The sequence below is a fragment of the Aspergillus ibericus genome (genome assembly GCF_003184845.1).
Source record: "Aspergillus ibericus CBS 121593 unplaced genomic scaffold BO80scaffold_66, whole genome shotgun sequence".
NCBI classification, from domain to species: domain Eukaryota; kingdom Fungi; phylum Ascomycota; class Eurotiomycetes; order Eurotiales; family Aspergillaceae; genus Aspergillus; species Aspergillus ibericus.
Genome location: NW_020292164.1, coordinates 11,890 through 36,459, shown reverse-complemented (window position 1 = coordinate 36,459; position 24,570 = coordinate 11,890). Strand labels below are relative to the sequence as shown.

General features: G+C 52.7%; 10 protein-coding genes across 10 annotated transcripts in view; 4 read left to right on the top strand and 6 right to left on the bottom strand.

Moving 5' to 3' along the window:
* Window positions 1–11: 11 nt before the first annotated feature.
* On the bottom strand, window positions 12–2,275 carry BO80DRAFT_485774 (MFS general substrate transporter; the record flags this gene model as incomplete). The annotated part of the gene is made up of 14 exons (XM_025723506.1): window positions 2,006–2,275; window positions 1,875–1,952; window positions 1,743–1,822; window positions 1,617–1,698; window positions 1,515–1,568; window positions 1,397–1,467; window positions 1,192–1,351; window positions 1,086–1,139; window positions 986–1,037; window positions 832–939; window positions 689–779; window positions 519–642; window positions 382–473; window positions 12–333 (listed from the first exon to the last, which is right to left on the bottom strand). The coding sequence occupies exons 1-14, from the start codon at window positions 2,093–2,095 to the stop codon at window positions 12–14; spliced, it is 1,458 nt and encodes a 485-aa protein (XP_025570150.1). The 5' UTR covers window positions 2,096–2,275.
* Window positions 2,276–3,502: 1,227 nt separating this feature from the next.
* Window positions 3,503–6,995, bottom strand: BO80DRAFT_439068 (DUF300-domain-containing protein; the record flags this gene model as incomplete). Its single annotated transcript, XM_025721068.1, has 7 exons — window positions 3,503–4,941; window positions 5,112–5,467; window positions 5,761–6,149; window positions 6,199–6,348; window positions 6,396–6,521; window positions 6,580–6,844; window positions 6,895–6,995. 7 exons carry the CDS (start codon window positions 6,993–6,995, stop codon window positions 3,503–3,505), a joined length of 2,826 nt encoding a protein of 941 aa, XP_025570149.1.
* Window positions 6,996–8,377: 1,382 nt separating this feature from the next.
* Window positions 8,378–9,667, top strand: BO80DRAFT_429556 (NADH:flavin oxidoreductase/NADH oxidase). The gene has a single exon (XM_025720493.1). It carries the CDS (start codon window positions 8,390–8,392, stop codon window positions 9,623–9,625), a length of 1,236 nt encoding a protein of 411 aa, XP_025570148.1. The 5' UTR covers window positions 8,378–8,389; the 3' UTR covers window positions 9,626–9,667.
* Window positions 9,668–9,857: 190 nt separating this feature from the next.
* On the bottom strand, window positions 9,858–10,892 carry BO80DRAFT_367746 (DUF500-domain-containing protein; the record flags this gene model as incomplete). Its single annotated transcript, XM_025716302.1, has 3 exons — window positions 9,858–10,625; window positions 10,678–10,781; window positions 10,835–10,892. 3 exons carry the CDS (start codon window positions 10,890–10,892, stop codon window positions 9,858–9,860), a joined length of 930 nt encoding a protein of 309 aa, XP_025570147.1.
* Window positions 10,893–12,031: 1,139 nt separating this feature from the next.
* Window positions 12,032–14,113, bottom strand: BO80DRAFT_469059 (MFS transporter). The gene is made up of 4 exons (XM_025722981.1): window positions 13,584–14,113; window positions 12,551–13,537; window positions 12,370–12,501; window positions 12,032–12,317 (listed from the first exon to the last, which is right to left on the bottom strand). The coding sequence occupies exons 1-4, from the start codon at window positions 13,880–13,882 to the stop codon at window positions 12,074–12,076; spliced, it is 1,662 nt and encodes a 553-aa protein (XP_025570146.1). The 5' UTR covers window positions 13,883–14,113; the 3' UTR covers window positions 12,032–12,073.
* A 982-nt stretch (window positions 14,114–15,095) lies between these two features.
* On the bottom strand, window positions 15,096–18,145 carry BO80DRAFT_247053 (oligopeptide transporter). The gene is made up of 13 exons (XM_025714599.1): window positions 17,836–18,145; window positions 17,731–17,787; window positions 17,609–17,685; window positions 17,403–17,561; window positions 17,221–17,351; window positions 16,895–17,177; window positions 16,667–16,842; window positions 16,016–16,622; window positions 15,893–15,965; window positions 15,667–15,848; window positions 15,501–15,618; window positions 15,367–15,453; window positions 15,096–15,307 (listed from the first exon to the last, which is right to left on the bottom strand). The coding sequence occupies exons 1-13, from the start codon at window positions 18,023–18,025 to the stop codon at window positions 15,114–15,116; spliced, it is 2,334 nt and encodes a 777-aa protein (XP_025570145.1). The 5' UTR covers window positions 18,026–18,145; the 3' UTR covers window positions 15,096–15,113.
* Window positions 18,146–20,183: 2,038 nt separating this feature from the next.
* BO80DRAFT_449820 (DUF3425 domain-containing protein) lies at window positions 20,184–21,177 on the top strand (the record flags this gene model as incomplete). Its single annotated transcript, XM_025721769.1, has 2 exons — window positions 20,184–20,328; window positions 20,378–21,177. 2 exons carry the CDS (start codon window positions 20,184–20,186, stop codon window positions 21,175–21,177), a joined length of 945 nt encoding a protein of 314 aa, XP_025570144.1.
* A 432-nt stretch (window positions 21,178–21,609) lies between these two features.
* On the top strand, window positions 21,610–22,778 carry BO80DRAFT_429550 (aldo/keto reductase family protein). The gene has a single exon (XM_025720492.1). It carries the CDS (start codon window positions 21,881–21,883, stop codon window positions 22,706–22,708), a length of 828 nt encoding a protein of 275 aa, XP_025570143.1. The 5' UTR covers window positions 21,610–21,880; the 3' UTR covers window positions 22,709–22,778.
* On the bottom strand, window positions 22,749–23,143 carry BO80DRAFT_429549 (uncharacterized protein). Its single transcript, XM_025720491.1, has 2 exons — window positions 23,050–23,143; window positions 22,749–23,004 (listed from the first exon to the last, which is right to left on the bottom strand). The coding sequence occupies exons 1-2, from the start codon at window positions 23,097–23,099 to the stop codon at window positions 22,821–22,823; spliced, it is 234 nt and encodes a 77-aa protein (XP_025570142.1). The 5' UTR covers window positions 23,100–23,143; the 3' UTR covers window positions 22,749–22,820.
* An 821-nt stretch (window positions 23,144–23,964) lies between these two features.
* The window catches only part of BO80DRAFT_418052 (CIA30 family protein), a 1,052-nt gene continuing 446 nt past the window's right edge, over window positions 23,965–24,570 (top strand). Inside the window, exons 1-2 of the mRNA XM_025718247.1 lie at window positions 23,965–24,013; window positions 24,070–24,525. Of these exons, the coding sequence (XP_025570141.1) occupies window positions 23,973–24,013; window positions 24,070–24,525 (497 nt within the window). The 5' untranslated portion in view covers window positions 23,965–23,972. The remainder of the gene's footprint in view (window positions 24,014–24,069; window positions 24,526–24,570) is intronic.

The window sequence follows — 24,570 nt, the reverse complement described above, 5'->3', positions numbered from 1 at the left end:
ATCTGATCACTCTATGCACTCTCCTCGCTAGTACCACGCTCAGGAACCCCGTCCCAGTCATTAACCTCTCGTCGCTTCCCTCTCCTCTTCTCTTCCCACCTGAACGCAAAATAGATGCTAATAAACAGAACAGTCGCCAAGGAAGAAAGACCAAGATATAACTTCGCTCCAATACGCCAATGGGGAGCTTCCGACGCCGGATAAGCAGCGATCGGAAGGAAGGCACTGAACAGGTACGAGAAGAGTGTGCCCGTGGCAAATAGGACGGTTCGAACTTCTGGTTCCTTTTCCAGATGGGCAGCTGCCCATGCACACAGGAGCATGGTCGACACCCTGATGATTGTCAGCTGGCATATTGCGCGGTGAGCCGAGGGTACTTACGCTCCGATATGGTTCATGTACCAGCCTGCCATATAGGCGTGTTCATTGCTCGGCTGGATTACCAGGATGATGAGGGATGTGATGTTGATGGCCTTCCTCCTTTAGCGGTCTGCAGTACACACCTGAAGAAATCTTACCGAGTGGAGGAGCAGGAAGGGCAGTCGGACCCCGAAATAGTCGCTGAATCCGCTGAAGAGAACCTCCGCAACGAGTTGGATCGCCTGACCGATGATCGGAAGGTAGTCGAGCATCGCAACAGAACTATATTTGTCAGAGATGTCCGTACACATGCAATTGTACAACTTACTATTTCTTGGTTCCATCCGGGTTCTTCAAAGACTTCAACCACAGATTGAAGTAGCTGGTCGGGGTGGTACCAGTGCCAATCGCCCAGGCGACTGGACATGTCAGTCATCACATCGAATCAAGGGGAATCTCATGAAAGCATACTGGCGAACAACCACAGATGCCAAAACTTGAAGCAGCGTAAGAAGCTTCCCACTCGAATACCGCTCTGGGGTTTCCGGCCAACTCGCTTCGTGCGAGCGATAGCGGTTTCTGCGAGATTAGCCAGTCGCTCTGATGTATGGCAAACAATACCTACTAATATGCCGGGGCTTGAGATAAATCTTCGATAGCGGGTGCTGCCTTTCCGGCTGTGGCTGGTTAGCATGACTCCATCTGTGGGTGGGGTGGTTTCTTACAAAACCCGGCAAAGCGACAAAGGCCATCAAGGCAATGAAGATAGTACAGACGCCCTGTTTAGGAGTCTCTGTTAGAAGCATTCTCCTGTGAAGCCGGCTAACCTACATTGATGATGAACGCCCATCGCCAACCACTCCGGCCCAACGCGCCCTCCAGGTTAGTGGAGAGTGCACCCTGCATGGCTCCGGAAAGCATAGCCCCGACAGGCTGGGCCATATTGTACAAGCTCATGCGCAAAGCCATCTCGTGGGGAAGATACCATTGACTGCGATTGTCAATGCTCTGTTCAGTTGCCTGGGCTTTCACTTACCTGATGATGGTGAAATAACCAGGCCATGTTGCACCTTCAAAGAAGCCGATCAGAAAGCGCAGACCATACACCTGTTCACTTAGCCCTGAACCACCAAAGATGGGATATGGGCACATACCTGCTTTGCTGATGTGACCGTCGACAAGCAGCAGGTAAGGATTCCCCAGAGCACCTATCTCGTTGGTCATCCGCTCCAACGTACCAATTCAGGACAACTCACCTCGCACGCAGGCAGCCAAACCGACGGACCGACATGAGAGATAATGATACACGAGGGATACAGCATGATCATATACCCAATACTAGCTAAGTCAGTGTTGAACTCCACTCCCGGACATTGTCTTACTTGAAGAACGTGGTAAAATAATTATACTCATTGCCATAGAGCTTCAGATCCGTCTCCATGCCAGATACATACGCATTGCTCTGCCAATCAGTGAGTACCACCCCCAGATGTTCAGGTGTATGGAAGACCCACGATATTTGTCTGATCAAGGTACTTGAAAGCATACCCCAGAAACCCCACGACGAGGAAGAATATATCGAGTCGCCATACCTGTCCGGTCAGATTCAACACATTCGGAGAGGATTTGACAGTTGGGAACATACCAACGCCCTCTCATCTTCCGGCCGAATCTCATCACCCGAGTGCTCCTCAACAGAGACAACCCTATCACTAGCCCCCTTGATACCATCCATTTTCAGTCGCTCAATCGCACAATGGATGAGTAAAAGATCTCTCTATGCCCTGAGAATCTCTCTGATAAAAGTGTGCAGGAAAGAGCAATCTCGGTTCTTATCTCGGCGATATGCATCCATGGCATCAAAGCGGGATGCGAAGGCGTGCTCTGTACTTCCTATGCCGCGACGCTAGTCTGCACGACACCGGGCCTGGCCAAGCTAACGTTACTTTATCGGGCCATACTAAGTACTACTGGCGTCGTCATCGGATCAAAGTGCGTCGTGGAGAGAGCCAGACTGGGTGTATGCGTACTAGTCTCCAATACTCCCTGGTGTTTTACCAAATCACGAATAACTATCCCGGAGGTGGGGTATCATGTCCGTACTCCTACTTATTAAATCTACCCTAACTTATCCCTCACACTCAGTCCAAAATAACTTGCCTCCAACTATATCAACAAAGCATTCTTATTTTTTGGAGACTCATCCTGCAGGGAAGCTTATATCTAGCCTTACCAACCGATTTCTGGTGATCTAGAGACACCCGCCAATAAATTGACCCGGGTTCTCCAGCAAAAGAGATGAACTTCCAGCATTCTCAATCCCATAGGACGCAAAATAGGGCTCTTGTATATCCCCACATTGACAGGGATGCAATGAGTTTGTAATAGTCTTCCGCAACAGACAAGCAATCGTGGGGTTGGTCAAGACGTATCAGGAAGGACAGACCTGGCGGATATATCTGGGGAGCAAGTATATGTCTGTATAGTGGTCCTGTGATTCAACTTGGGGGCATTGGTGGGAATTCTAGCGGTCGTCATCGTCATATCGAGCAGGGGAGGGAGATTATGCGCGCGACAACTGGATCCGGCAATGTCCTTGTCGTGGATTAGTTCGCATGAGAGTCAGCAGTTCCCCTGGCGGCAGTGGTCACAAGGATAACAGTGTGGCTGTCCGCAGCGCTTGTCGGAGTGAGTCTGAAGTTCATTCCCACCGGAGAAGTAAGATCGTTCGACCATAAAGTGAGGTTTATGCATCTAACCGCGGTGATCCGAACACCTTTGTTCGGCCTGGCCTTGAGCTTCTAGCTTGGAGGCATCGCTAGTGATTCCACAAGATCTATCAATCCGGTATTGCTATCTGGAAACCCATGGCCAATTGTAAAATAGCCGATTTGATTAATGAGGCGATGACCATGATGTTTTGCGAATTGGGTGAGTAACATTACAAATGACAAGCTTTCGGGGTTGAGATCAAGCCCGAGGATCACCCCGCTCCAGGATAACCTTTCCCAACATTTCATTACCATTATACAATTGATTCCAACACATTCCATCAGAACCGTACTCGTATCACAGAATTAGTATTAGAGTAAATTCCATGGCGTATTCCCGTAGTATCTCCCCGCAGGGCAACGGTCCATCTTCAGGGCTCCCTAATCCACAATTCTGACTCACCGAACCCGGACGAGTAAAGCGAATACAAATCCGAGTTAACAACAACATCCGGTCCAATCCCTGGTACATCAGGATCAATGACCGAATTCGGGGGCCCCCGCAAAGGAGAAGGCTCTAGCCTAGCCTTCCGAGCAAAGGCCGTCCGCTCCATCAATCGCCTAAGGGGCTTTCGGAGCATGACGCTTGTTTGCGAGTCATCCTCTTCCCATTGTCGATGGATCTCGTTGACCATTTCCCAGGCGCGATTGGTTGCCGGTGTAATGGGCCGGGTGCATAGCTCGGCTAGGATGAATGCCACTGCGTGCCATTGTTTATAGCTTTTGCATAACCAGGACCATTGTGATGTGGTCTCATTTGTTTGGAGGAGAATTGTAAATTCGACCGCTTCGACGGCAACGGCAAAGGCTTCGTCGCAGGCCCGTTGCGACACTTCCAGTTCACTTTCAGTTCCAGTTGCTGGGTTCCATAGGTCTTTGTAGTGAACCGAGACCCAGAGCTTGGACACGGTCAGTCTGATAATCGTCGCGTAGACCCATTCGATCGGCACACCCAGATTCAAATGCTCCAGATAGTGGTTCTGGATACGACTCGCCAGTTTCATTACCCGGCTTTCGCGACTATCCTTCGATGGACTCTTGGGATCATGAGATCCATTTGGCCAGTATAGTTGGGAGATGATCTCACACTGCACGATGGCGAGTGTGATATCAGTCGCACCAACTTTCTCGGGCGGTAGCTCCGTCATGGATGGGGATAGATCCTCCCCGTTGATGTTGGAGGGGAGGCGCGTGTCAAACATCCCCGGATGGACTTGGGTGTCGGTCCCTTGGTCTTCCGAGGAAATCATGTCAAGTATGCAAATGTTCCACCATAGCCTGCGTCGCATCTCCGCGTCAAACGGGCTGAGACCTAGGACTTCGCCATCGCGATGCACACCCTGTCCCTGAGCCACGCGGACCACGACCGCCGACGCCGCCCAGACTAGTCTGGAATCGCTGCGGTAGCGGAGAGTCAACAAAAATACCACGGCGGCTTGAAGCACGCAAATGTTCTGCGTCTTGATAAAGTTGGCTCGAACCAACGCTTGGTCGACTGCATGAATGTAGCTCTGTATGGCTTGGTCATAATCCAGACCCAGCAGCTGCCGACACTGCTCCGGCTGCAAAGTAACAATAGCCGCGAAGCACACCGCAAGGATCAACGCCTCTCGGGCGGGATCTGGATTGATGTTGTCCAATTCCTGACGGATCATGACATCGACAGAGGGTCTGTGCAAGACGGCGATAAGCGGGGCGACATTGTCCTGGTAGACACGCCACAAGGATTGGATTCGCGCGGGCTGAAGAAAAGTGTCGCGCAAGCTGTGATCCCGCCAGTTGCCGCCGACGGCGCTCACAAACTGCAGGCCTGTCAGTTCCGGAGTCTCCGACTCATCATCCTCCGAAGATGCATCACAGATGTCCTGCAACTCTCGAATCTATGCCAGTCAGTCGGGAATTCTCGACACAAAATCGTGGGAGGATCAACCTTATCACCCAGGACAGCAGAGGCCTCATCACCAATATATCGACTCTTACCCTCCTTGACAACCAGCCGACCCTCCTGGGGACTGGGGCCCACCGGGCCCTGTCCGGCGGGGATGCCGAGTGGGGAGGATCCTGACGCTGACCCGGGATCAGCCGTTGGGGGCAACGGCTGGGAACGAAGTTTCTGGACTTCTTCCTCCAAGAGACGCAGCTGGGCGAGGACCTCAGCAATCGGGGGACGCTTCAACTGACGCGGGGCGCGCTTGGGCCCGGGAAAGATGCATTCCTCGGCGCCCTTGACACAGCGACCGCAGGGAAAGTGACGGTCGCATCGGACCTTGCGACGGTTGCAAGGGATGCAGCTGCGCGGGTTGAGCGGTGGAGGAGGAGCAGCGGCGGGGGATTGGCTGGAGGGATCATCCATGGTGCAGGGGGGCGCATGGCAGATGCCACTTTGACGTACACCGTCTGACGGGGGGGATGGATGTAATAGGATGGAATGGGATGGTGAGGCTGTCGACTCGGGGAGGGGCCGGACAGGATGCCCGATGCCGACGGTCGGATTCAGTGGCTGCTCACCGACAGGCTTGGCACGCGTCCCATGGTTGACAGAACATCATACGGAGGAAAATATGGAACAATAAACAATGACATTTCATACTAGTCTATAGCAACATTGATCTATTACAACCCCTCATACCGCTCATCCAGCTGCTTTGGTGTGAGGACCTGATGCTCTGGCGACCGCGCCGCCGCCCTCATCAAAGTCAAGGGGAAGACAAACTCCCGGGCCATCGCGACCGGGTTGAAGAACATCGCCCACGCGTAGATTCCCAACGGGCCTCCTTGGTACTTCTGTCTCACCTTGATCTCCTCGATCTCGTCCACAGGCTTGTATCGAGGCTCGTTGGCTAGAGGCAGCTTCATCACACTGTAGGGGGTGACGCTGTAGGCAAAGTGGAAGAAGCAGGCCAGCGGGACCATCTGGATGCAGATGATCATGGTGGGTAGTCCAATCGTGATGTCCGTGTAGGTCATGACCGACGATGCCTTGAGGATGGAGGCTGTGCGGAGGATGGTGAAGAGGATCTATGGTCGTTAGCCTGGTACTTACTTAGTAGCAGGATGGGAGACATACACTTTCCACAAATGTCAAGCCGACAATCAGTTTGAATGCCAGTAGTTTCGCCAGGGCCCGGTGTCCCTCCATGTCTTTCTTTAGCTGCGCGTAGAACTTGACAACGGCCATGACGGCAAAGGAAATGGACACGTTTTTGATGATCGTAATCTGCAATCATTAGCGACTGTCTGCTCTCCTCCGGCATGGTGACATACCCAAATGTGCGCAAAATAGGGCTCCTTGCTCTCCAGACAGTACTTTCCCGCGCCCTGAGTGATACAGGCGACCACGGTCGTGATCAGCGCCACGGCAGGATACTGCACGACCACATAATAAGTCCGCTATAACTGCCAGTCAGTATCTGCCCACTACCCCTGCAGCACAGGACATGACACGAACCCTGAACCAGGTCAATCCATCCATCGGCGGCGATCGTCGTCGTCGTCGCAACCTGGACGGTTTGATTTGCTGAGTCGCAATCAACTGCAGTCTCTGCTCATCGCTGGGCGCGATGAACTCGCACAGCAGCAAGAAGAAGCTGTACAATGCAACACCCTCAAACGGATCCGGCCAGGACGAGAAGTAGACGTAGCCGTTGGGAAAGCAGACCGAGAGGAAGGAGAAGATGGAGTAGACGGGGACGACACTGCTGATACGCATGACTCTGGGAGAGGTTAAACGGGTGATGAGCCATTTGGGGTCAGGGTATCCTACCTGATCTGCTCGGTCGGGTTGCTGAACCGCGTCGCATGTCTCATCATCAAGGCGAAAATGATCAGACAGGCCAAGACCGTACTCGCGCCCGAGATGATCATGTTCAGATGGTAGAAGGACAGATTGCCCACCACGTTCTGGGTCTCATCTATGCTTGGTTAGATCACCAGCTACTCTCAGCACTGGGTGTAAGTACCTTCGGAGACGGCATGAGAGGGACAGGTATGATGAGCGGAGTGATGAGGATGGAGGAAATGCAATAAATGGCCCATTGTCGCGACTCGGGTCAACTCTGTTGACAATGGCGTTGAAAAACAATCCTTTGCGCCTGAAAATCAAAAGCCGAATGTATCTCACCAGCCAAAACCACAATCGAGCTGGCAACGAATTTTTATATGTCTTCCGCTGTCCTCGAGCCTCAGCCTCACAGCCCCCAAGCTAAAGCCAAGCCTTTGACAAGCATACCCGATGCGGTAAGGAGGGCGAGACTCCAGCGAATCCCAGTGGAGCCAACACGAGCCCGTCGGTCGACCCCATTTGCTTCGGTGCAACGGGCGGGTTTCAGCCGATCCACTGGCGGCTCATGGCTTGGGCGGAGGAACAAGCGTTATCTAGGCTTTTGTTGAGTATCCGACTCGTTCCCCCAATGAGGTGGCGGTCGGGGTGCCGATCTGCGGAGTTGGCGGGTGGTTATGGGCGGTTGATTTGAAAATTTAGACTATTCCATGCCATGTCACTATTTTGAGTTATCGCCCATCTTCAAAATGGGTAGGTTTGCCTTGGTTATTCCGCCTTGATGGCTTAGGGGATCCACCCAATCATCCCTCGCGGACGCAGCCCTGTCACGGTGCTTGGGATAGGGTGTTAGTTACCCCTGTCGGTGAGTTACATTCTTCCCTAGGAAGACATCAGTCTTGCACTTTCCCCTAGGCACTTAGTATACTGAGAACTAGTCAACATCCATCGTGGCTAGCTGATCCACCTAACAGATAGGATTGCAAAAGAGGAAGGAGCCGGTCAAGTTGAATACAGAGATGACTCGGCCATCATCCAGATTGTCGTGGTAGCCCGCGGACGGCGAGGGGCACACTGACTTAAGGATCCCAGTAAGCACTTGTCTTCTTGGCGGACAATATGCAGACAAGCAACCAATGATGGGCGGTGTTTGGGAATTGCGACAGCATTGCTTGATAAGCAGGCTTATTCCCCGCTCTTTCGTGCATTTGAAGGGAATTTTACGGAGTAGGATGGTATGGATATAGTAGGATGGAGATGGCTCGATCAACCATGTGCTTTATTCCCTGCACACGGCTACACTATTGGCCATGAGATGTATCACGCCATGTAGGACCCTTGTTACATGACCGATTTTTATTAGCAATGGCCTCGCAGATTAATAATGCTGCCAGAGGTTTCGGATACTTTTAGATCCATGTAGATACCAGGCTATGTTCCCAATTCATCGCTCTCCGACAAGTTATGTTATCAAATGAACATGGCGCCAATCATTGACAATATCGCCGCCCAAGGCATCTCCTACTATACGCCCGCGCAGCAGCCTCCAGCAGGCACCCAACTCGAAGGATCCACCAAGCTGTTCACCCCTCTCACCATCCGCGGCGTGACCCTACCAAATCGCCTATTTCTAGCGCCCCTCTGTCAGTACTCCGCCAAAGATGGCTACGCCAATGATTGGCACCTCACGCACCTGGGCGGAATCATTCAGCGTGGCCCGGGCCTCGCCATCATGGAATCCACCGCCGTGCAGAAACTCGGACGCATCACCCCGCAGGATCTGGGTCTGTACGAGGATGGCCAGATCGAGCCATTGAAGCGCATCACGGAGTTTGCGCACGGCCAGGGGCAGAAGATTGCTATCCAACTAGCCCATGCCGGTCGAAAGGCCAGTGGAGTTGCTCCTTGGTTGAGCAGCAATGCGATGGCTGTCAAGGAAGTTGGCGGGTGGCCGGATGAGATCGTGGGCCCATCAGCAATTTCCCATGAAGAGGGCATACACACCGTACCCAAGGCTCTGACCGGGGAAGATATCCAAGCATTGACGAAAGACTTCGCCGAGGCGGCCAAACGCGCCGTCAAGGCCAACTTCGATGCCATTGAGATTCATGCCGCCCATGGATATCTCCTTCACCAGTTTTTGAGCCCCGTGAGTAACCGACGCACAGATGAGTATGGAGGCAGCTTTGAGAACCGGGTCCGACTGCTGTTGGAAGTCAGTGAAGCAATTCGGGCCGTGATACCAGCACCAATGCCATTGCTGGTCCGGATCAGTGCGACCGATTGGTTCGAGTTCGATGAGACCTTGAAGAAAGAGTTTCCTGACAGCTGGACGGTTGCGCAGTCGGTCCTACTTGTCCCGCTCTTAGCGGACCATGGGGTGGACCTGGTGGACGTCAGCTCTGGTGGTATCCACCCCAAATCGGCTATTGCCATTCGGTCAGGCCCTGCCTATCAGGTACATCTAGCGCAGGAAATTAAGAAGGCGGTTGGTGACAAATTATTGATCTCGGCGGTCGGAGGAATCAAAACGGGGGCTCTGGCTGAGGACGTGGTGCAATCTGGTATTGATGCGGTCCAGGCGGGACGGTGGTTCCAGCAGAATCCGGGCCTGGTTCGCGCGTTTGCCAATGAGTTGGGTGTGAAGGTGAGGATGGCCACCCAGATCGATTGGAGTTTTGATGGTCGTGGAAAGCATGCCAAGAGTTCGTTGTGATGCTTCAAAACTAGGTCGTGGCCGGCCATATATCTTTTGACAATATTAGTCCCTAGTTGACGTGACTATCCATAATATTTCCGAGCATGCTAGAGAGCCATGTTTGGTGGAGTTTCCATTGTTCGTGTCCTGGCAGGCTGCCGGTGACAGGGCACATGGGAAGGAACGAGTAGTGGATGGCGATGTTGCTTCGGACACGCATACATGGCTATCAAAGCTTGTTTTATTTCTTTCAGCAGGTCGATCCGGCCAATTCTGGCAGTGGCTTCTCCGTCGATTTGCCAAAGTAGGTGTCCGGGACCACCTCTGCAGGCAGCTCAGCAATAAACTCGGCGGGCAGTTCAGCCGGCAGTTGGACTACCTCGTCAGCGGGCATTTCGATTGGCAGTTTTTGCCCGTCTTTCCCGGCAGAGAGCTCTGATCGGCTGTCTGATGACAGCGACACCTTCGGGGACAAGATAGAGGACGTCTTGAACAAGTCCGGTCGAGGAGCAAAGAGATCTGAACCCAGCACGCGCATCAGATTGTCGGCCTCCACCGGTGGGGAGAATTGGCCCTCCAGTATCTCCCGCGCCTTGACCTTGTTGCCATACAGTTTCTGGTTCGCGCCCCGACGCTCAAACAGCATACTCCCCTCGGTGCTGAATCCGCCAAAGAAGCCTTTGTTCTGTCCGTACGAGAACACGCCTGCAACACCCCCCGCGCTCACCACCCCGCCCACTTCCCCGTATCGGCCGGTTGGTCCCATGGCAAAAGAGACATTCTTGCCTAAGGACAAACTTCCGAGCTGGGCAAACGTGCGGACGGCGCTGGTGGTATTGAGAACGAAGACGAAGTTGGTGACCTCCAGACCGAGCTGTCCGCCCACGCCCACTCCAGCGGTCAGAATAGCCGAAGGGGCAGACCAGTCGCCATCTTTGAGACGCGCGATCAGAATACCGGATCCTATCCGGACGGAGCCCACGATGCCGACTTTGGAGACGGAAAAGACGGCGAAGCCCTGCATTCAGTGTCATTCATGGCCGGGAAGGCGCCAGGACCGAGTGACTCACCTTGGCCGCGGCAAGGACTTTTGGCGGAATGAGACTGTCCGGGCCATCGAGGTTCGCAGGATTGGTAAAGGCATCGAGGATTTGCGCCGCTTTGTTGCATTCACCTGTCGATTGTCAGCTGCCGTTACTGGTCTGAACGGTAATGGATCGAGCATACTGCGAAAGGAGCCCGGAAGGGGGCTGTGAATGCCCTTGAGCTTGTCAAACACGGGCATCTTTGATGGAAATCGTGCTAAGGATGGAGGGGGAGTACGAAAGGCCCGTTTGAAGAATCGAGTTGTCAATGCCGCAGGGACGGAGAAAATGGGGGCTCTAAAGTGGATCCAAATAGGGTATCCTCTTCGCAGCGACATAGCCTCAGCCTCCAATCAAGGATGCCAATGGTTTCAACACGGCCCATCCGCGTGGGCGGGCGGTGCAATTCACAAATTAATGGCTGCCAAACTCTGGAAGGATCAACATGGCGGCCCGAGTGGAGCCAGTAGGCTTGGATGCCTCCACTTCTCGCCCGTCTGACCCAATTCCCTCTGGCTTCTCCGACCTGCTTATCTTGGAATCAGAAACATGTCCTCACTCTATCTACTCCGTTGGGTGTTCTCTGGACTGTGGTCGTCCCGAGTGATTCCAGGATATCACTTCAGCACACGTGGACAGCTCCCAGATGAATTTTCACTATGGCTCTAGGGTTGCCCCGTGTCCTTTTGAACACAGAGAGGCAAGAGAGACGTCGCGTATTTGCCGGTGAGCACAACCAAGAGTACGAACCTAAGATATCGTTTAAAGAGACAATTCCTTGCCGACATACCAAGGTTATCAACGATGCGGTGCGATGCCATCCAGCCGGGACGGAAGGAGCATCTGGGGCAGGAGTGGATCAGCCGAGATATATATATGTGGCCCCCTACTACAGCCAGCCTAAATAAAAAGATATTCGAACCACATGCCAACCTGTTTAGAAGACAACCGAAAGCTGGAACCCGAAGGCAGTCCCGCACTACATAGTACATGGAATCTACTAATTATGGTTGATTGTGGGCCCTCGGTAATAAAGCCTCCAGCAAGCAGTGGGAATGCCCATGAAGCTTAAGCTTGGAGACCACCAATCAGATACAAATGGCTCTGTCTTCCACCACCGCAAGCTTCAAGACCATTTCCCGGAGAAAGAAAAGCATGTTTACCTCAAGTCACATTCAATCCCCTCAAAGTTCCTCTCACAGGTCCTATGTCGAGCGGGCTGGAGAGAATCTCATAATGACATCTAGACAAGGCAAGATTCAGCCAGGGGGATTTATTTTCTGCCCACCACCTTACGATATCCGCAACCCATAGTACATTTTGTCATGGTACGCATTTGGCATAATCTCATTAAGGGTATAATCTATCCATCATATCAACATCAAACATTACTCTTTTTCTCCGCATCGCGAACCGGCGACGCAGCCAGTTTACTTCGCTGCCGGATCCACGGGCCAAAGATCATGAATGCTACAGGCATGGGAATCATAATGGCTGCAATGCACCCCAGCAGGGTTCCCGCCCACTGCACTCCCAGGTTGACCATCATCTGACGCGAGAACAGTGGAAATACACATCCCACAGCGGACCGGAGGATGGTGTTTGCAGCGATCGTAGATGCAGCCCTGTGCTGGTTAGCATCACTCCCTCCCACACAACTCAAAGAGGTATACGTACAAGGTCGGATAACAATCAACGATATAGTTGAAACACTGCAGGAAAATGCACAGAATGCCGAATCCAATCAGAACGCCCGCTGCGGTCGGCGCCATCCAGTGGATCCTGTTCGTGTAGCCGGTCCAGCCGAACCTGATTCATTAGTATGCCTGGTTTAACCACAGGAACAATGGCGACATACCAGAACATGCCCATGGCAAAAGTGATCGCTCCCACAATGGCAGCCGGGAGACGCCATTCAGGGATAGGCTTTCCTCCGTTCGCAGCCAGCTTGCGCTTATACTGGCCTTGCAGACACAGGATGAAGACACCGCCGACCAGTTCACCAAGAATGAGACCGATGAACGCGAGTCCACCAACGCCCATGCTCATGCCGTACACATCGTCAAAGACAACAGGATACGCACCGAGGAGGGCATAAATCAGACCATAAACGAAGGAGATATACAACGAGATGAGAAGGAGGATCGGCTCAGTGATCAGCATGGTCAATGGACGAGTAAAGTTGTTGCGGACCAATTCTTTGATATCAACCTCCACTTCGTCCTGCTTAGCATGAATGCCCCAGTTGCGGGTCTGTCGACGGAGGACGGCAGCCTTTCGGACGAGAATGACCGGGGGGTATGTCTCGTCGAGGAAGAGGAATACTAGTATAAACGCGAGGAAAACCATGATGGCGGAGATATACATGGTCCATCTCCACCCCAGTGGACTTGTCGCGATGAACCCACCCACAAACGGGGCCGCGAACGGACCGATAAACACTGCCATGCAGAAGATTGACATGACGACTCCACGATGGGCAGCGCTGAACAGATCCGCAAAGACAGCCGGAACCAGAGAGACGGGGCTCGCAGCAAAGAGACCCCCGAAGAACCGACCCAGCATGATGGTCTGGATGTCTTTACCGGTGGCAGCAGCAATAGTGAAGATACCGCACCCGAACAAGCCAATGGACAGCGGCCAGCGCCGTCCGATGAGCTCTGATGCCGGTGCCCAAATGGTCGGTCCGGCGGCAAATCCAAACACGTATAGAGTGACCCCGAGGGTACCGACTTCTCTTCCGACATGAAACTCCTTACTCACGGCACTGATGGCAGCGGAAAAGACGGCGCTGGTGAAGGCAGTAGCGAAGGTAGAATAGCAAAGGATGGAGACGAGGACAGTCCTATACCGATCAGCAGCTGCTCACAGCATCAAGCAATGCAACTCACCTCCGTGCTATCGACCAATTCCACGGATGAAGCGGATCATCTGCACCATCAAATTCCACCACATATGTCTCCGGATCAGGCAGCAACGGCGGATACTCCTTGCCAGCGCCCATAGGCAACCATTCCTCTCTCGGCTCCGGCCCTCGAGTCGACCCTACCGTGGCCCTCTGTTGCAACCGGTACGTATTGATGCGGGCGAGTTCGACCGAGTCAGGATGATCAGGATGTTCATCCGAATAATCATCACTGGAACTATCAATGGGCGAGGGATCCTTGGCGTATTCTGTGACGTGCTCCATGACCAACAACCTCAGTGCGCAGGTCAGCAACACTGCAACAATTCGATGAAAACGCACCCTTCAAAATCTCCCTCCAAGGCACGGAAACGCCGATATAAGTACCATCTACCTACTGCCCAACCCACCAGGATATCCACCCAACTAGTTCCACCTCTCTATCAAAATTTTCTCCTTCCACGACATTCCCCCCCCATGGCACCATCTAGACCACAGGGATCAAGACAAGTTCCCACACCGAAACCCATGCCTTGAAATCCACGACAAACCCGCGCTCCATCTTTTTCCGCGCAGCCGTTATCCGTTCTCCCCGTGTCTGATACACCAGCCACAACGCCGGCCCTAATTCTGCTCAGCCAATGATACCTCCTGCCCTGGTTTCGTGACAGCGGATACCCTCGGCACTGTGGCTCAATCCAGGGACACCCGCTCGGCAATGTGGCCGTGCCCGAGGCTAACCGAGCTGAACCGCAGATACCCGATACCCATGTCGGGTAGAAAAATCTGTATAGAATCTCACTAGGGTCGAACAGGCTGACTGGCTGATAAGGGAAGGAAGTACCGGCATTTAGTAAATTAATTTGCTGTCACCAGTCATAGCTGCATGCACGTCACGCCATGACATGGTATATTATTGGATAGGTGCATCGACAAAGTGATTGTGTCAACCATGTGGTGGAGGCTATGTCATACTAGTAAGTTCTCACTACTAAATTATATACTAAACCACTGGTAGGTGTTACTTATCTTTCGGAATCCGTGCCGGATAAGAGCACTGGCAGGGTGATACACACAAAGGGTGTATGTATTTATCCATTGCTGTGGATGGATAAATCTGGGTGGTACTTATCTGGCGTTGTCGTCTTTTTTCTTTCCCCCTTTCAATATTAACTTGATTAGTTGGCTACTCTTAACGCATGGCCTGAGTGACATCATATCGCGGACGACCGTCGGGAGTAATTTGATTGAAGGTCGAACTAAGCCTGCTTGTTATCTAGGTTATTCTGGTTGGAATATATAAAGCAACCCTCCGCTCCTGAAGTTACTTCGTATCTACGTTGTGGAAACTGCCTGAAACATGCATCTGCCTCATATCATCATTGACTATGTTACATCCATCTGCCTTGGTTCTGACCATGCCGCAAACCGATGATGCCATCGGAACCACGTGGTATACTGCCAGCAGCTATTACTACTAACTCATAATGATTATGACAGCAACCTTAGCAACCCATTAAAACTCTCCAGGCCCTTTTCCGAAATGTCCACCCTTGGCCACTTTCAGCCACGGCACTGAATTGGAATCATCCGTGTTGGATCCCACCGTGTTACCCCACCAGTTGAAGGTGGTATTGGTGTATCCGAGGGCAAAGAAAATGAGAATGGTGGCGATGGCTGTGCCAGTGTCCATGGCGGCTTGGAAGAGGTCTATCATCGAGTTGATTAGCCTGATATATCCCGCGGATGGATCGTGGAGGGAAACTCACAGTTGTACTTCTTCCACCAGGCAAAGGCGCGCTTGCGAATGAGGTAGTTGAAGAGGAACCCGAATAGGAACCAGAGGGAGTATTGAGCTATATCCTGTTAGCTTGTGACAAAGCAAATCAAGTGAGGTACGTACTGGTATTGGCAGGAGGAATGTTGCCCGCCGCGTTGAAGAAGATCGGAACGTTGATGTACCGTACCCAACTCTGGGGGTACCGGCGGTAGATGAGCCATACGATTACCGTCACCACGGGCTACTACGGTCAGCAATGAAATACACCAAGGGCCCAGGAACGACTTACTCCGATGAAAAAGAAATACATTAGCGAGTGGTACACCTGTCCCGACTGGAACATGCGCTGCGGACCGATGGTCCCCCAAATCAGACTGGCGTTGTACATGACCTTCGAACCGGCACAGGTAAAACGCTGGGCATTGTTCGTATCGCACAGTCCTTGAATATGTCCCATCATCCATCGGAGGACTATCACCGTCAGTGTAATCCTATGAAGAGGGCTTGGTACTTACCGCCGGTCTGGGTCATGGTAGCCAGGATACTGGAATACACCTGACCGAAGAAGAGAACACGAGGGGGGATTTTCTGACTCGTTAGTGTTTCACTTCGTGATTGATCGAATCCCCTGCACTCACCATATACTGTCCAAGCTTGAGATCCTGGGCAAAGTCCATTCCGTGCTTAACCGAGTTGTAGCCATAGCACTTGACCATCATGTTGGCGATCGGCTTTCCCGGCCACGCGTATCCTGCAATCAACTCGGTGATGATGTTCAGGAAGATTCGCTGGTTAGTAGTCCCTTCGAGAATGCCCTCCGGAATAATCAAGACCACACCCATGCCACAGCAGACAACGATGAATCCCCACACCGGCAGACCGGTCTCCCAATATCTGACAGTCAGGATACCCAGTCCGGCCATGATCACAAACAAGACTGCATACCACCAATCTGGCACTTCGCGGTATGCGTGCATCAACCGACGGTGGATATCCTCCCCTCCATGACGGGAGTTTCTAAACTTGGCCCAGATCTCGGAACCGTTGTAAAGGTAGGTGTGGACCACAATGGCCGTCACGGCCGCAAACGACAGACCATAGGTGAGCGAGTATGACATGGAAATGTACATGGGAGAGTACTCCTTGTACTGGCTGAGGACAAAGTCTCCGTTGGCATCGATAACCCGCGATACATTGTACGAGCTACCGGTGTTGTCAAACGTCGACGACGATAGAAGAGGGAGGCTAAACATGTTAGCATAACCTATGAATATGCATCGGCTACTCACTAGGCACTGAACCAGACGTCCTTGTAGTACAGAATGGGCGAGAGGAAAAGGTAGAAGAAGACCACCACCGCAAAGGCATTGCAGGTGATGTAGAAAGGCGTCATGAGAGGGTACCCGGCGTAGTTGATCTGCGTCCAATCGAAACTGATCGGCAGCAGTCCGAGACCAGAGTTCATCTACAAGGGTAAGCAGCTGAAGAGAAAGCGGGTAGGGGGGGTGGTGACTGACTCCGAAGATAGTGTTGACTTTTTGGTTATGCGGCGCAAGCCAGGTGACGAACGCAAACGTGCTGAGACTGGTCCAGATGTAATCGGGGAACCAATAAATCACAAAGGCAAAAAGAGTCGCATATCCGAAGAAGCGGTAGCGACTGAGCTTCCAACCATTGACCGGAGCGCGATTTTCGGGCTCGTGAAGGGCACGGAAGAGAATGGTCGAAGACAGCGACTGAGGCCAGATCAAGGCCGCGGGATAGACCAACCAACGACGGGCCATGCCAGCAAGGCCGAACCTAAACTGTCAGTCACAGCCATCAGACCGTCGAAAAGACTTACCCCATCATTTGCGATGTCAAGAGGTACAAAAATGAGAATCCTGCCCCGTAATCCTTGCCCCAGTACTGCGGCATAACGATGGCTACCAGTGAGCCGGAAGCATACGCCGTGCTGGCGCTGATGTTGACACACTGTTTTGTCAGTGCTCACAAAACGGGCTATTAGAGAGCCGGTGCACATACAATGGCAATAAAGGCATGTTCTTTGATGCTGAATGGTCCTGGGTTGAGGTCGAAGGACAGCCTTCCTAGCGGCACCCGCCATCGAGGCAGCTTTTCCCATGCTCGTCCGATGGGGAAGACAAGCAACTGGGCGACAACATATTGCACAGTGAGAGAGGGCTATATCATTAGCTTCGCACAGATACATTGAATGATTTGTCACTCACGTATCGCAAACTGAAAAACTGGTTCACACCCGCAAACAGCATAACAAAAATTGTGGTCAAAATCCACGCACGGACAGCTGCACTCATCAGTATCAACCTCCAACTGTCTCAAGCTGACTCACTATTGCAGGGTAGACTAGGATCATCAGTGTTCGGCACGCAGGCGGCCACTTCCGGAACTGCACATCAGTCAGCAGACGATCGACTATGCACCGGACAAGTCATACAGGGTGACTGGTCTCCCTCGACATTCCATTTGAAGGCTTCCACCGGAGTGAGTTCCTTCTGCTCGGCGATGAGGTGTTGCTGTTTCAAATCATCATTCTGTTCGAGGAGATCGCCATCCACGTCGAGATCGGCTTGCTTCGTCTCAATGACATCGCTAGTCTTGCTGTCTAGCTGATATTCAGAGGCCATGCTTGCTGCTCCTATAGGTTGGAGAAGAACAGGTCTGGCGCAACAGCGACCGGTCAAAAAACGCGTTGCAAGGGATATAAGACGGTACCCTCCTGCGACATGAACCCGCGGATCCGGGCATCTTATCAGTCATCAGCAGCTCAGAAGGAACGACCGGGTGGCATGGGTAGGTGCATCTTGCGATAGTCCCACCTGGGATGATAACAGCATGCAGGTCAAGCACACCATATCGTTGGGGTACTACTCTGATAGACCCAGGTTTGGCTGGAATCCCGGCAGCCAAGAGCGACCATGAAGCTTTAGCGGATGTAGTGTCACCAACGGTTGACGTTTCCGATAAGGTCTCGGCCAGCCACGAGTCATAGTGGGTGCTAGTAGCATCGGAGAGGCCGACTCGGGGTGCGATCGTGCATCTCCGGCGTTCTCCAGAGTCGCCGCATGAGGGTTGTGGCCCCCGCAAGGGGGCATGTGGTAGGTAGCAACCAGGGTGGCTTGAAAATTCTTTCAAACACCATTGGGGCCAACTCTTGCGTATTATACTAAAGGTAGTGGTGCGATGGCGATTCCCTCAGTTTACTGTGGATGGCGTGCTGGACCACGGTTGTGAGTGGCCTTATCTCGGTCGGCGCGGAGGGGCCGCGTGGAGCTAAGGATGAAGGCTAATCGCTGGCCGATCAACCACCGTCCCCCCATTGCCAACTACGTTTATCTCCAATGGGGTCAATGCTTATTGGCCACAAGCCTCCGAATCCATGCTACGCAGGGCCGCGACTGCTTCCCCGCTTTTGAGATAAGGCTCGCCGTGATTCCCGTGAGGATGGCGCGCCCTCCCTGTCGCTCCCTGCAGCGGACAATCGTGCGATTCTGGCCTCCTGATTTGTCCCTATTGAGGAAATATATTGCAAATCGACATGGTGCAGGGTCATGCCGATGTACCAGTCAGCCGACATTCAGGTTAGTTCATGCAGTCTTCTAATTGGAGTTGACCAGTCTGCGGGATATCGTTTTGCCGTGCAAGGGGTTCGAGCTCAGCAGCTGTTCAGCTGTGGACCTGGTCTGGGTGAAGCTGTGTCATTCGATATACGCAGTAGTATAGTCCGAGGAATCGGTGATGACGAATCGGTCAATGCGTTGCATTTTGGCCAGGCTTTCGGCGGCCGAAGAACGGAGCACTAGCCCAAGGAAGAAGTTCATTCCATACTGCAGACTCCGTAGTCGGTGCTGGTAACCTCGCGGCCGAGTTGGCTGCGGAATATTCCGAGTCGAGTTCTACCATAAGCTTTGCTGACGGCAACAGTCCGGCCTGGAATAAGAAATGTCCATCCCATGATTTTAGGTTCGGAGAAATCAGAGATATGCGGGCAGCCGCGACTAGAGTGGCACAGTGATCACCGACCACTGCTGGTGACATCCAACTGGCCATTCGTGATTTGTTTTCATTTAAATGTGTTTGACGCCTATATCAGCATGTCAATGCTGCATATTCCGTTGTCCTTCTTCCTGAAGGTCGGCCGATCTGCTGGATCGCTTTCGACAGCGGCCTGGGATAAACTGGGTCTGCTTCTGTCTGGGTCCGAGACCGGACATGGCACAAACCGCTAGGCATCAACCCAAGAAGCACTTGTGAATCTGGCGAACTGGATAAAGTCTCTGCCTAAGAATGGAACGATATCTCGGTCTCGCAGGCAGTAAGGCAGCACATGCAGTTGCTGCGGCATTTTGAAATGCGCCAGGATATGGCTGGACACAAGGCCGATGGCAGTCACAATGGCAATCCACCACTGGCAATCCTCGAGTTGATGTGATGGGCGATATTGAACGGTTGTGATGCTGGCTCATGTCACGGGCTGCCAGCGACGATGCAAAAAGCACCCCTCATCGAAGGCGAATCCGTCCTATAGAGACATGTTGGTGTGCAGAGGCCATCGATGTTGCGAACTGTGATTATTGTTGAAGGGTTTCTCATCATACGCACGTTAAACATGAAGCGCATCGCAGATGATCATGGCAGCCATGGGTGAGCTCGGAATTAAGCCGGGAATAACGGTGGGGCAAAGTCACCCTCATAACTGGTGTTTGCCCCTCAACGCATCACGACCATCCTGCAAGTGTCATTCTGAGTGACCTACATGCATGTCACCGGTACGGAAAGAGCATGATGGAATCCGAATTGCAACCCGTGGCTAGGCACGACTCCACATTCCCGGACAGGATCGAAGTCAAGCTCGAGGACGTGTGGATCGGCGTCACCGACCCGAAAGAGAGACGGAAACTGCAGAACCGGCTCAATCAGAGGGCCCGACGTTAGTGGACATGATGAACCTCGCTGGTCTAGCTGCTGACGGTTGATAGGACGCCGTCAGCATTTAGCCAAAGCACTGCCGAATGCCTCGCAGCCAGCCGATCACCAGTCGCGATCCACCACGGCACTGGTTCCCCCGTCCGTCGATTTCAAGAGTTTAGATGAATTTCCTATCTTGGGGCCTCTGGCCCCGAAAGCTCGAAGCATCATGCGACAGCTGGAAGCAATGATTCATCTCGAATTCGCAACCGGCTCACCACGGGCAGACTTACTTCTGCGAGTCACTCGCTTCAACATTTTACGAGCCTTGAACACCAACATGGATGTTCTGGGCTACCAGGCCGACAAGATGCTCGATGACGATGCCCTGTCCATGTTCAGCACGAATGGACCACGGTGTCCGGTCACACAAGACCGTGAAGATGTCCTGCCCCTGGCCTTACAGCCCACGGTGATCCAACGCACGGTTCCGCATCATCCGTGGTTAGACCTGATTCCTATTGCCAAGATGCGGGATAACCTTATTCTCGCGGAGAGCGTGATGGATGATATTCAACTGTGTCACGACATGTGCGGTCATCAAAGATCTCTGGCGGAGCAGGGCCGTAATGGCGGGATGGGGGAAACGGGGGTGATTGTGTGGAAAGACCCTTGGGATCCTGAGGGGTGGGAGGTGACGGAGACCTTTGTGCGGTTGTGGGGCTGGGCCGTCCAGGACTGTTGGGAGTTGTTTCAGTCGACCAATGCATGGCGGAAGCGACGGGGCGAGAGGCCATTATTTCGATATCCGGTAGCGGGAGGTAACCAAATGGCTCAACCTGCCTCTGATGCAGATGGAACAATTCCATGATCTACTGGGTATGCCCGAATACCCATCAATAAATGTTACATCACCCAATCTATTTTATTACTGGCTTCTAAAGGAGAAAGTGGCCGGCCTGTGTATCTGGAATAGACGAGAATTATAGTCATCGAAAGTTAGATCGGTAAAATGCTGAAGCCAATAATCTCTACAGCGATTGATGCCTGCATCGAGATGCCAGCTTGCCGAGCCATATCCCAATGCGGCCAAGCGTCACTGCAAGTGTCAGCATTTAGTGCGACACTAACCCGTTTGGCCAGGTGTGTGCCTAAGGTGGCTTAGCGTACCCGTACCCGCATCACGGACGGAGTTAGGCCTGGGCAGCGGACATAACAGCCAGAGACATCAGTCTGGTATATAAGACCAGCATTCCTGTTCAAGATGGTCACCCTCCAACATACCGACCATCTCACACATCCTACCGCCTCATCTGCATTGGCCAACTGCAACATGGCAAACAATAACCTCAAGATCGTCTTCGGCGCCATGACCTTCGGCAAGCCTAGTGCGTACCCATCCCCCAACACCAATACCAACACCAACACCAACCTAACACCTGAACCACGCAGACACCCTAGGCGCCCGCGTCCACAACGCCGAAACAGCCTCCCAAATTATTGACATCTTCCAACGCCACGGACACACCGAGATCGACACCGCCCGAGTCTACGGCGCCGGGTCATCCGAAGAGATGCTCGCGGATCTGGATTGGCAAAAACGCGGCCTGATCATGGACACGAAACTATATCCGAACGGCATCCGACCCCTCCCCTCGGTTGTCTCTTACACGCACACCCCTGAGGATGTCCGTCGGGGGCTCCTCGACAGTCTATCCGCCCTGCGCACCACCAAAATCGATATGTTCTACCTACACGGTCCAGACCGGGTACATTCCATCGAAGAGACTCTTCGGGAAGTCAACACCCTCCACAAGGAAGGCTACTTCACCCGTTTCGGGATCAGCAATTACATGTCCTGGGAAGTCGCCCAGATCTGCGAAATCTGCAAACAGAACAACTACATCATGCCGACCGTGTACCAAGGAATCTACCACGCCCTGCAACGGAGCATCGAGGGAGAACTCTTCCCCTGCCTCCGAAAATACAACATCTCCCTATACGCCTTCCAGCCCTTAGCCGGCGGATTCCTCACAGGCCGGTATACGCGGAATCAAACGGAATTCGAAGCCGGATCGCGCTTCGACCCGAAGATCATGCAGGGGCAGTTACATCATGGGCGGTATTGGAATGATGTGTATTTTGATGGGGTTGAGAAGATCCAGGAGGTGGCGGGACGGTATGGGTTGAGTGTGGGGGAGGTGGCGTTGCGGTGGTTGAAGTATCATTCGGAGTTAAGGGCGGAGATGGGGGATGCGATTATTGTGGGGGCGAGTAGTGTCAAACACTTAGAGACGAATTTGGCGGATCTGGAGAAGGGAGAGTTGCCGGAGGAGGTGGTGGGCGTGGTGGAGGGGGTGTGGCCGATGGTGAAAGGGGTGGCGCCGAAGTATTGGCATTGATGGATGCTTTGAAGCATTGTTTTGTGATTATCATACATCATATCATACAACAGCCAACACCAACGCCATTATGTCCACTGTACATATTCCCCATTAAATACCATCCAACAAGCTAGTCCTTCTTCTGATGACTCGGCGCCCGACCCGTTCGATTCTCACCCGTCTGGCCTCCCACCATCGTATGGATATCTTTCTGCGAATACAGTTTCTCCTCTTTGCTCGGAGACTGCGCGCGGAAGAGCATCCACCCGGCGGTGATCATCCCGACCATACTAAAAAGGGCGATGTTGCGGGATCTGTACTGTCAGATACCAGCCAGGACATAGGAGGTAAAAACATACCGCATCGAAGACGGACGACCACCCGTAAGGCCTCCCGCGAAAGCAGCCATTGTTTGATATGAATACGCTTGTTATGGCAATAGGTTCTTGATTCAGTTAGTTTGAAGGACTAGAAGAATTATCGATCAATAGGGTCGATGCAAATCTAATATACTGCTGTGTGATGTGGCCAGTGACGTCAAAATTAACCGTCCGTCGGAAGACTGCTGCTGCGTTCCGCCGGATAAGAGTATAACCTCACCCGTCGCTGGCTGCTTGGTACTTGAATCATTGTTGCATCAGGGAGACGTTATCGATACGAGTAGATCTAGATTTGATCGTACGATGGGTACTGTGCTGATAACGCTGTGTGCTCTACATGGTAGTTCGCAACTGATGATCCTAATGGCGAGTGTGCCTTAGTGCCTGATCACTTTGTAACCTCCAGCTAGGGAAGTAATGCTTCTACGCAGGGAGTAGGGCACTGAGTCACGCGACACTGTCTAGCAGAAGTGGGTGGCACCAAGAGAAAGAGAATATGAAATAAACGAGTCAAATAGAAAGCACAATGAACAATCAGAAGAAAGTAACATCACTATCCAATGAATCTTATCACACCAGAGACAGCCAAACATGAACGAAACGGTCTAGCCCATCCCAGATCGCAGATCAAGTTTCACCCCAACACCAAGCTTAAGCACGGTGCAGCGATAACCATCCACGGATGACAGACAGCTCCACCAACCGAGCTACTCATTCATCAGCAGAGATCCACCGATAAGTGCGGCGCCCCCATTTTCCCACGACGTCATCGCATCCGCAGCTTGTCGATCGATCGATCCAGCTATCCCTCACCACCACTTCCAATTCCCACATACCAATTTTCATTTCCTTCAATTCTCTCATTCACACACATCTACAGAGTGCACAAAATGACCCCCCCAATGTCCTACCAACCCTCCCCGTACCTCTTCGGAGGACCCCAGTAAGCACCCCCTCCCCCTCCTACCTCCCACCTCATCTCCACTAACCACAACACAGCCCCTGGTCCTCGAGCAACTGGACCTCCACCGACGACCGCGTCCGCGGCGGCGCCTCCCACTCCACCCTCACCATCAACCCAACCACCAACACCGCCCTCTTCCACGGCACCCTCGACATCACCACTCTCGGCGGCGCAGGCTTCGCCTCGCAACGGACCACCAGCACCATCACGACCTGGGATTTATCATCCTACACCGGACTCGAACTTTCCATACCCAACGCCGATAACAAAACATATACCCTGAATTTGAAAGATGAATTACCCGAGCGGAGACCGGGTGGACGGGAACGGAGCGGGGTGGTCTGGGAGGTGGATTTTAAGGGCCCTAGGGATGGGGGGAAGGTGAGGGTGGGTTGGGAGGATTTTAAGGCTACGTATCGAGGGAGGGAGGTGCGTGGGGGACGGAAGTTGGATTTAGCGGGGGTGAGGAGGGTGGGGATTATGGTTCGGAGGTGAGTTTTTTTTTTTTTTTTTTTTTTTTTTTTTTTTTTTTTTTT

Bases quoted from the DNA above. Each gene is read 5' to 3' on its own strand.
- BO80DRAFT_429556 (XM_025720493.1), top strand. From the start codon at position 8,390: ATGGCGCCAATCATTGACAATATCGCCGCCCAAGGCATCTCCTACTAT.
- BO80DRAFT_469059 (XM_025722981.1), bottom strand. From the start codon at position 13,882: ATGGAGCACGTCACAGAATACGCCAAGGATCCCTCGCCCATTGATAGT. The intron at 12,502-12,550 runs GTATGTCGCCAT...CTAATGAATCAG, and splicing joins TTTGCCATGGGCATGTTCTG to GTTCGGCTGGACCGGCTACA. The intron at 12,318-12,369 runs GTACGTATACCT...TAACCAGCACAG, and splicing joins GTTGATTGTTATCCGACCTT to GGCTGCATCTACGATCGCTG.
- BO80DRAFT_247053 (XM_025714599.1), bottom strand. From the start codon at position 18,025: ATGGCCTCTGAATATCAGCTAGACAGCAAGACTAGCGATGTCATTGAG. The intron at 17,178-17,220 runs GTAAGTCTTTTC...CTGACAGTTTAG, and splicing joins TTGACATCGCAAATGATGGG to GTTCGGCCTTGCTGGCATGG. The intron at 15,849-15,892 runs GTAAGTACCAAG...TGACGGTGATAG, and splicing joins TACCATGACCCAGACCGGCG to TCCTCCGATGGATGATGGGA.
- BO80DRAFT_429550 (XM_025720492.1), top strand. From the start codon at position 21,881: ATGCTCGCGGATCTGGATTGGCAAAAACGCGGCCTGATCATGGACACG.
- BO80DRAFT_429549 (XM_025720491.1), bottom strand. From the start codon at position 23,099: ATGGCTGCTTTCGCGGGAGGCCTTACGGGTGGTCGTCCGTCTTCGATG. The intron at 23,005-23,049 runs GTATGTTTTTAC...CTGACAGTACAG, and splicing joins GGTCGTCCGTCTTCGATGCG to ATCCCGCAACATCGCCCTTT.